Source organism: Lotus japonicus, chromosome 3 (genome assembly GCF_012489685.1).
Source record: "Lotus japonicus ecotype B-129 chromosome 3, LjGifu_v1.2".
NCBI lineage: Eukaryota > Viridiplantae > Streptophyta > Magnoliopsida > Fabales > Fabaceae > Lotus > Lotus japonicus.
In genome coordinates this window covers 30,214,919-30,225,755 of record NC_080043.1, presented here as the reverse complement: position 1 = coordinate 30,225,755, position 10,837 = coordinate 30,214,919, and the positions used below count along the sequence as shown (strand labels likewise).

Below are 10,837 nucleotides of genomic sequence, written 5' to 3'. Positions count from 1 at the left end.
ATTCATTAAAAAAAATTATCGGAAGACGAACTAATTAATTTTTATGCACCATTTCCTTCGTAGAGACCGGTAATCAAATTACCAAAATTAATTTTTATTCAATTTACTAAAATACCCTTAAAATAATTTTTGTCCCTTACTTATTCTCTTCCTATTTTTGACCAACCTCACCACCACCCTCATCCACTTCCTCCTCCTCCTCCTCCTCCTCCTCCTCCTCTCCTCCTTCCTCTCCTTCTTCTCCTTTGATCTCCACCATTGTCACCATCATCCTCCCTCTTCCTTGTCTTTATCAATCATAACATCCACTCACCACCATCCTCTTCCCATGTTAAACCTATTCACCCACTACAATTATCTTCTAAATCTCACCCACCTACATCAATCACAATCATCTTTCTCATCATCATCATCGTCTCTTCCAATTTCACCATTGAGGTTGGACTCGCAAATACTCCTCATTTCGTGGTGTTTCTTTCACGTTTCCGGACAAGTACATTGTCTTTTATCACACCCGTAGTCAGTGACGGATCCAGAAATTTTACGTTGTGGGAGCAATATATAAATATAAATTTGTAATATTAAAATCATAACAAAAATTTAAATAAATATTAGAATTATTCTTTACAAGTTTTCAAATTCTTAAAAAAAATTGCTCTTGCAATTCTAACTCGGGTGTGGTGAAGGTCAAAGTCTCCCTAAAAAATGCAACTTATAGGATTTGAACTCTCATTCTAAGGGTTTAAACAACTACTTTTTACCATTGCCACTAGGGGTGGGAATAGGTCAGAGCGTTCGTAGGGGCCTATGGCCTAGCCTACCACAGGCCCAGGCCAGGCCAATCCAAATTGGTAAATAGGCAAGGCTTAGGCTTTTTGAAAAGTCTATTTAGTTAAAAAGGTCAGGCTCAGGCCATTCAACAAGCCTTGTACGCCTTACAGGCTAGCCTATTTAAGTAAATATGATTAGTATTTTTTTGGTAAATTGTAAATATGATAAGTATAAATATATTTTACCCTTGATGATGTCTATATATTAGAAATTTATAATAATATCTTGATATTATATACTTATTGAGATTTTTATATATTTAAGCAAATTGACTTATATAACGATTCAAAGTTATAAGCCTTTTTAAAAATAAATATATGACGTATTTAAATATCTCAATATGGCGTGTGATTTTAAATTGGCTCTTCAACTCTCAGAAACCAACATAATCTCGTTTAGTTTCATCACGACCTATTAGCTGATAATATTATAAGTCTGATTGTTGAAAAGATTATTTTAGTATAATTTAATGCGTTAGCTTATAAGTTTGATAACTTCTTTACAGATAAATTTGTTAACAAACGTAAAACTCTTGTTGTGAAACAGGCCTTTAAACAGGCTACCAGGCCAAGCCAGGCTTTCGGAAGGCCCAGGCCAGGCTCGAAAAAAAGCCTTTGATAGGCCATAGGCCAGGCTCAGGCCTTAAGATTTTTAAACAGGCTAAGCCTATTTAAGCAAAGCCTACCTAGGCTCAGCCTATTCTCACCCCTAATTGCCACCAACACTCGTTGGATAACTTCATAGTCTCTTTCTCTTAGATAACAAAATAACTTTGCAAGGAAAAAAAAAAGCAATCATAGTAAACTTGTAGGACAACTTTGAAAACCTAACATTCAATAAAAGTAACTAGAAGTAAAGCCATTAAACATAAGTTAAAACACAGAGAATCACGTGTAATATTAGTCCATGAAAGAAAAAAGGAATACATTGTCATGGGGCAATTAAATATGTGTGTGGGCAATTAACCAACTAGTATTATAGTTCCAGTATATTTTGCTAAAGAAATATTGAGAATCAAGTGCGGTCAAATGCCCTCGTATGGTATAACATGCATCCGCCCCTGCCCGTAATAGGTGTGAAACACATACATTTTTTTTTCACTATCTAATTCATCTTCGCACTTAAAAGTGAGAAGCTGACACAGTGTTCGCACTTATAAGTGTGAAATGAGTAATTAATATAGTTGTGTAACTTCTCACTTGTAACTGCAAAATATGTGTCCATTTCTCACTTTTAAGTGCGGAATATGTGTCAATTCCTTACTTCTATGTGCAAAATTTGTGTCAATTTCTCATTAATGTGCGAGATTGGCGGGGAGATTGGGTGTGCGTCACTAAATGGAGACAAGGGAGAATGATTGTGTAAATTTTTTTCACGTGCTTAGTAGTTAAACTCTTTATATTTTAGTGGGAAAAAATATGCGATTAGGATTTAAATATAATATTATGACCGCTACTATTATTTATAGAATTTAATTTAGATGTACATGAAGAGTTTTACACAACAGTCAGTCACATTTTTTTCATTTTACATTTTAAAATTATTTTAAATTCAATTTTATTTACAACAAGCCGAATTGATGGATTCTAATATGAGACTTGATTTGAATCCTCTCATGTAATATAATAATGTAAAGTGTGATTGTGTCTATCTCTTTCTTCATAATATTTAAAGAGTCACATATTTATGTTTATTAAGAAAGAGATAGACACAAAATTCCACATAATGACACATGAGAAAGTTTCCATATGAGAGGATCATAATCGGTGTGCATGATTCACATACTCCATTTTAATATATACTACATTCGTTTCTTATTAACTGTCTACTTTGAAAAAAATTGGTCCTATATATTTGTCCACTTAGAGTTTCCAAGAGAGCATTAAATGATGTTTTTCCAAGAAATTTCCTTGCATGAACAATAAATGAGGAAAGTTAAAATATGTTCTAAGAGTGAAATAAGAAAATAAATAATACTTTCCTGAAAATTAAGAAAATTAATTGCACTCCTTAATATGTGTGTTTATTCTCTCTAGACAGTTAAATAGGAACGGATGGTAAGTCATTTAAGGTTATGTACAAGTTTTAAGAACTCATTATTTGAAATACCCCTATTTAAAGTTGAGTTATATTAAGGAGAGAGAAATATGGTTATTGATTAAGTGCATAATGAGAGTTGTGGTAGGTTAAAATTGAAGGTGGTAGGTAAGAGATATAATGTTAAATGAGGGTATAGAAGGAAAAAAAAATTAAAAGAAATGCTTTGAAACTTATATTTTGGAACATGGTACAAATGCTAAAACAACCTTTATTTTGAAATGGATGGGGTATATTAGTAAATCTAATAGAAATCAATAAAAAATGTAGAACCAAAAGATTCACAATATTCAATTGACATATGTGTTTAGCTGAGATTTTGGATCACCGCCAAATGCAATGTATAAAAAAAAAATAAAACATTTGTCTAGTGGTGTCAAACCTTCGCAAAAGTTTCATACACACATGAATTTTGTGGCTATTTAAGTTGTTATAGTATATTTTGTTTGGTCATTAATATCAATTAGGTGAATTATTAATTTAATTCTTATACATGTATTATGATTTATGATGGATGATAGACTAGGCTTTTGGTCATTAATATCAATATCAATTATGTGATAAATTAGCAATTTCCTTCATACTTCACTCTTAAAAATTATTTTTTTTAAAATACAAGTGCACAAGAGGTGTCCAGCCAAGAAGAAGTGTCGTCTCAATGTCTGAGCTGGAAAAAAAATATGTTTAATCAGACACCACAAAGAAGTGTCGTGTAGGTATCGTACGAGTGTTGATGTTGTATTGGTGTCTGACACCGAGACACTCCATATGTGAGAGATGTATGTGCTTTATAGTTCGTAAGTGACCAAGCCCACTCCATGAAAATCAAAAGTTGTCAAAGTCAACTTTCTATGGTATGTGACTTGATCAATGGAGGAATAATATCACCATTTTTGTTATATTTCAAAAAAAAAAAATCACCATTTTTGTTCAATAAAATACTAAGTGGATGATTGACTCTTTCTAAACTCCCTGTATTTACCTTTAACTTTGTCAAGTTAACAGATATTTTAGTTTTAATTTTGTCCGTTGCATAAGAGGAATTTTCTTCTAAATGGCTTATCCTTTCATAGCACAAATACTATATGCTATACCAAATGGAAGAACCCAAGAAGGTGACAGTTGAATATCGATTTTTATTGCCTTTGTAATAAACAGAAAGTCCAACATACGGACCATAACCCACTCAAATACAATGGAACTATCTTAACAACTAATGACTAAATATTTGTTCATAAAAAGACTATGGCTACTCATCTCAAGCAACTTGAGGTGTTTCTTCACCAAAAGGATTATCTTAGTATGTATCTTCCACCAAAATGTATTTCATCCCATTACAATTATCTATTCTATGATCAGACTATTAGAACTATAAATAACATATTTGAAAATTCTTCTACAATTGATTCTAAAATCAAAATTTCTGCATAGAAGTTTTCGTACGTAGTCTTTGGATGCTAAAATTGATTCTGGAAAAAGTAAGCTAATTCAAACAGGCTAATTCATCTAGACATGATCATCATCCTCAATTTTACTAGATGGTGGGCACTGCAAAATTGAGCTGTATTGACTGAATGAGATCAGAGTCTGGCATGCTGAGAGGAGGCAGAGAAAATGGACTCTCTGTGGAGCTACCGTTTCTGATCTGGTGCATTGTAAGTAAAGCCGCAACCGTGTTTCTGAAAATCCCTTCTCCGGCGACTACTATGGCTTCGGTCGCTTCTTTCACTCTTTCAGCTTCTTCCTCAGCTGGGAACACAGTATCAATTATGCTCTCACATTCCCTCACAAGTTTTGAAATTAGTTCAGTTGTGAAAAATGGCTGCTCCAACACTTTCTGAATGAATGGCAAACGCAAGAGACATCCTGTTCTTTTGTCATATTTCTTTAGAATTTTAGCCAATCCTACAAAACTCAACATTAAAAACTATCAATGCACATTGTCTAGAGAATTCAAAACATGAGAGGCTATCCAGAAATTTGAATCAGATTCTGTACTTTTATTTTATTTTTGTTTGGGAACTTTATGTGAAGTGATCAATAAAGAGTACCTGTATAATTAATGGTGCTGTAGTTTACTAAGAGAACCATTTCACCATGGAAATCAACAATAGCTTTTCTGATTTTTGCCATCTCCTCCTTATAATCTGCTTCTGAAGGTTGACTGCCATTTGGTCCCCACAAATCAAGTATTATCTGGATCCTCTGTTGCACTTCCTGCACTCAACATCAAGTTGCAAAATCTCATTCCTAATATTCGTTTTTCAATTTTCATTGTCATTATAAATTTCAAAGTAAAATATTTTCCATGATAATCATAAGCACATCATCATCTGTATTTAAAAATTTAACCCTCTAACAAGAAAAAATAGTAAACATCATATGGTGTTTTGCATAATGTCTTTGATTAAGTGTATGTGCCAGAGTTTATGTACTATCATTTCCTTGTATTGTGCATATGTATTCAACCATGTTATCATGATTTTGTGGGAGTTGAGAAAAATCCTTACCAAAATAATGACTCCAAATTTAAAATAACTAACATTCTAGTAAAGCTAATATAAAATAACAGTTCACCTATGCTTAGGGACAAAACAAAAAAAAAAGGTTTAACGGGCAAAACATTAACACATGTTATATAAAAAATTAACACATGTCAATGTAAGATGATAAATTGTAGAGGGGGCTAACACTGCTTTTTAAAATAGATAGTGAGTGACTTTGGTGCATTTAGGCCTTAGGGTGCATGCGCCCCTTCAGGTTACACATGGTTCTGCCACCCCTACTTCTACTATCAACATAACCATGTTAAGATGTTTGTTACAACTTACAACTCCCATGAAAGACTCAACCAAAGAAATAACAAATTAGTGTGTACATCTTCACACTTGAAGTTCTCATAGCGAATCAATAAAACTCATTAAGTTGATATCTTATGTGTTGATTAAAAAGTGAGTCAATTCAATTTAACTCACATCTAACCGGACGAGTTAAGAAAATGGTCATCATAACTCAATACATTTAAGATGAGTGAGTTAAAAAAGCTGAGTCATCTAAAATAAAAAATACTATTTAAAAATTATCAGGAAATATTAATGAAAGATTAATAGTTTGAAAATAGTTTTTTTTAGTCACTGTGTAAAAATAGTTTAAATAAAAGGATTAACCTAACCCAACCCAACCCAACCCAACAGACTCATTCATATCACTGTAAAACGGGGCAGCTGCTAGAAAGTAGGTGGCAGAGACCGCTTGTAATGGGCCCAATGTAATGATGAGCTTCGTTAATTCATTGAACAATTCATGTACTCCTTTTCAAGATAAATAGTCAGACCCTAAGAAGAAGAAAAAAATGACACGTGATAACCCAAGCCATTCCTATTTTTGGTTTTTCTCCCTTCTGGCCCAAATATGCTGTCACGTGAAATGGTTTTGCTACTAATTTCACTTTCCATTTTGCAAATTTTTTTTTAATCTTTTACACATGTGACTACTGTTCAGAATTTGGTTATATGTTCTTTCCTAAAATTTTAATTTGTGTACTCATTCTTACAATGTCTATTACTAACACGTATAGAGACAACCGCCTTCAAGCTTGATCCTATTCCTTCTGCAGGATGCAGTAGTGTAGTTTATTGCTTTGTCTGGTTTTCTCTCCTTAGGTAAAAAAGAAACCCAGCACGTCTATAATCTGGTCTATAATCTAGCAAATAAAACAACTACCAGCGTATGTTTTTTTTGTTAATTAGGGCCCGTTTGGTGGACAGGATAGGATAGGACAGGATAATAATCATATCCTGTTGTTATCTGTTGTTTGTTGTGCCAGCAGGATAGGATAACACTATCCTGTCTCCTATCCTATCCTGTCAATCATGTGTAAAAGTTATCCTGAGGGGTGAGCTAGGATAGAACAGGATAGGATACCAGTTATATATTTTCTTTCAGTATCCTAACTCCAAATTAATTTATTTTAATATTATATTATTTATAATTTATAATAATATTAATTAATAAATATAAAAATATTAATTTAACTAAAATAAATAATAAATAAAATTATTATTCATAAATAGTAAAATAGACTACTCACTTACAAATATTGATTTATTAATAATAATAGACTAATTTAATATTTTCATTCATATTATTTAAAAATTATTTATCTACTTATATAATAATTTAAAAATAAAGTATTTTTGAAATAATAATATTTTTAATTTAGTTAATTTTTATTGTTTATCATGTGTCACAACTAAGTGGAAACCATTGATTACAAATATTGATTTTTAATAGTAATAGATTAATTTTCTATTTTCATCTCCTATTATTTAAAACTACTTATCTACTTATATAATAATTTATAATTTAAATATAAAGTGCTTTTGAAATAATAATATTCTTAATTTAGTTAACTTTTTTTTGTTAATTATCACGTGTCACAACTAAGTGAAAACCAATTGGTTAACTGCATAATTTTATTTAAAATATAGGCTATCTTCAAAACAATAAAATAAGCTAATTAATAAAATTTAAATTAATTTTATTTATTTTAAAATATAGACTTATTCATGAAAATGTAAAGATATTAAATTTAATAGAATGATCAATTCTAAATGTATTTTTTATTTAAATATAAAATCTGATACATTTTTCCTTATCATATCCTGTCCTTATCATGTGCACCTCAAACACAGGATATGATAAGAGTTTATCCTGCTCTTATCCTATTCTGTTGCTATCATGTTCACATATCATATTCTATCATATCCTATCCTGACCACCAAACGAGCCCTTAATGTGCAAGCCTATGGAAAAACCGTGGGTTCTATGAGAATTCCGCATGATCCTTTTCATTTAATTTACATGTCATGATATTTTAATTAATGTTTTTGCTGGCCTAGGCTACAGCCTCCAGCTAGCGTAATCGCCATTTCCAATAAAGGTGTAGGAGTACAAAACTTTTCAATGGTTAAAGTTTAAACCATTAATTCAAACGAATATTCCTAAGCATAAACTATGTATTTATGATCAAGAATGAATTGCCCTCAACAAAATTCACACATTTTAATGACGGATTAAACCTGTCCCAACCACTCCACCTTCTCTCACACACCGTCACAGAATTCCCTATTTTTATTCAACGAAGTTCAGACAAGAATTTCCATATTTAACCGTAAGAAAAAAAATTGAATATTTAAAATATGAAAAAACAAAAAATATTATCAATTAAATATGAGTTTGGTTGATTGAACATTGACATGTGTACTCAAAACTTCAACATGAAAAAACACGTCAAATGTGATTCTAACTTCAATCCAAACATGCATTGACTCTTCACTGGATCAGAGTCTTTATGTTAACAAAATAATTTTTATAAGTGTGACAAATTAGAAAATTAAGGAACATTAATTAGTTACCTTATGCCGGATAATGAAATCCTCCTCTTTCTCCATGAAGAAACCATTGAACTTGTCAATCTCATTGTTCAACAAGTACATGAACTCCGCCTCCGCCTTACCATACTCCAACGACCCGTTCAGCAAGGTGGGTGCAGCCGATATCAGCCGCACGAGCTTCTTCAATTCCTTGTACGACAAGTACATGTCCTTCCACTCCGGAAGTGTCTCCTGAATCTGTTGCTTGAGTCTCTTACCAAACTTCATAACGTAAAGAAAATATGATATATATATTTATATATATATATATATATGTTGAAAGAAGAAGATCAAGTGATGCAAAAATGGGTTGGTGCATGTGATGATGGAGGAGATGTGGGAAAAATGAGTGTGAGAAGAGATGGGTTTTAATGAGGAGAGGTTTGCTAGAATATTAGGAAGCATATGCTTGGCGTGATGAAGTGGCGGTTAGGAAAGGGTATAAAGGGTTTGTTGGAGGAGCATGAGAATTGTTTGAAAAGCATATTCGGTTACTTAAGACTATGACTTTGAAAAATAAGCCATGCCACGTTTCTAGGTGGCAGCGCTACGACTACGCGGTTGAGTTTAGTAACCAGGGGAACAAAGGAAGTGAGGTTTGTCAGGTGGGTCCTCTTGTTACGTGTGTGAAATGGATTAAGAAGAATAGGAAGAAATTAAGCACAGAATTTAAGATAATTCCTAATTTAATTCTTATAAAAAACTATTGTAGTAAGTTGTTAACGTGCATGTGCATCGTTTATGTTTTTTTTTATTCAAATATCTCATAACTGATAGCACTGATATTAATTTTTTACATCATATTTTAGTACATTAAAAAGTTGAACAATGAATTTTGTGGAGATATATCTTATGAGAATAGTCTTTTTATATAAAAAAATAAGAATAAATCACAATTAGTCAATTACTATTAGATTTAACCATTAACAGTCAATGTACTTTTTTTGTTAATTTTTTTCTTTTCTTATATTTTTTAATTAGCTGAAAAAAAAAACCAGTAGGAATTTTTTTCTCCTCTTTATTTTCTTCCATCTTTTGAACATACTACGACAGAAAATAAGTTTCTAATTTTGTCCGTTGTTCTTTTTTTTCTTTTAATTTAACGAAATAAAAGTGATGAATTAACAAAAAGGATACTGTTAATAAAAAAGGAAAAGATTATAAGATGACAAAATTATAGGTAGAATAGAAGAAAATTTTGAATCCGTGATATGAGGAAGGAAGAGTTTTCTTTGTATTGTCACTTGTCAAGAATGAAAATGTTAAAGTAACATGTGGGTTGTGGGGGGATAGGATGATTCCTGGGAATCTACTTCGAATCGTCCATGGAAATGGAAAAAATCAAAAAAAGGTGCGCCTTCATGAGTATTAAAGTAATTAAATATGAAGCTTTGGCTATCATGGAAGGAATCAAATTAGGAATATGTGGATATTGAGCTACAAAGCATTTGGGAAATTGCTTTATAATCTTGTAGTGGGCCATGACCGTGAGACACCACCCAACTTTAAGGCCCATGGAGATGGAGTTGGATTTATTCATGTCGATCATGGGGTGTTTTTCCCACCTAAATCACAATAAATCTCAACAACCCTTCAAATCCTATTTTTTTTTTTTTGAAAGTTCCCTTCAAATTCCTTTTTTTTTACGTCGGAAATATAAATTGTACATCCTAGTGATTGATCTCTAGACCTTCTCTATCCAACTCACATGTTCTCTAACTCTTACCACTTGAGTTATCATTTAGGAACGTTCCCTGAATGAGTATATTTGTATTAGAGTTGAGTTAGATGTGAAAATCCTTTCATCTAACTAATTCTTTTTTTTTCTTTAAAAAATGTGATTTTTTCATTGAAACATGTACTAATGTGAATTGAAAGTGTATTCAAACACACACTAAAAGTATCTTCCTTTTAAAAAATAAAAAAACTCACTCACCCAACTCTTTCCGACCACACACCCCACCTCGATCCTTCATCTTCTTCCTCACTGACTCGCTCTCTATGAACATCTGCTACCTCCTCACTTCTTCTCCCCCTATGTTCATCATTTTTCAACTCGTTTTTGCATATACTTCATTCATCACTAATTAATTATTGGGCATATCTTCTCTTCACTATCTCTCTTTCTCAACATCTTTAAATTTGATGTTTGATGTAAAAATAAAATTATGTCAATGTTTTAATAGTGCCAGACTATCTAGAAGGCAAAAGCTTTATGTTTTCATCGATGAATTTTGTGTTTTAAAACTGGAAACAATACTGAGTTTTAAAACTAAACACATTGTTGGTACATGTTGTCTTGCATTTTGTCAAAACAACCAATTTTCGAAGCAGATGTCATGGCATCTGATTCTGTGAAGCTAGGGAATCAGTCCTCAGCTTGAGTTTCTGTTGTGGGCCTTTGAAGATTATTTGAAGATATTTTTCTGTGTTACTTGAGGGTCAAGTAGCTATTCCAGAAGGGCTTTATTTAT

General features: G+C 32.0%; 1 protein-coding gene across 1 annotated transcript; it reads right to left on the bottom strand.

Annotated features, from left to right (window-relative positions):
* Positions 1-4,044: 4,044 nt before the first annotated feature.
* Positions 4,045-8,781, bottom strand: LOC130749463 (SPX domain-containing protein 3-like). Its single transcript, XM_057602829.1, has 3 exons — positions 8,346-8,781; positions 4,980-5,145; positions 4,045-4,833 (listed from the first exon to the last, which is right to left on the bottom strand). Exons 1-3 carry the CDS (start codon positions 8,589-8,591, stop codon positions 4,463-4,465), a joined length of 783 nt encoding a protein of 260 aa, XP_057458812.1. The 5' UTR covers positions 8,592-8,781; the 3' UTR covers positions 4,045-4,462.
* Positions 8,782-10,837: the final 2,056 nt, after the last annotated feature.

Bases quoted from the DNA above. Each gene is read 5' to 3' on its own strand.
- LOC130749463 (XM_057602829.1), bottom strand. From the start codon at position 8,591: ATGAAGTTTGGTAAGAGACTCAAGCAACAGATTCAGGAGACACTTCCG. The intron at 5,146-8,345 runs GTAACTAATTAA...TGTTGAGTGCAG, and splicing joins ATTTCATTATCCGGCATAAG to GAAGTGCAACAGAGGATCCA. The intron at 4,834-4,979 runs GTACTCTTTATT...TGAGTTTTGTAG, and splicing joins CAGCACCATTAATTATACAG to GATTGGCTAAAATTCTAAAG.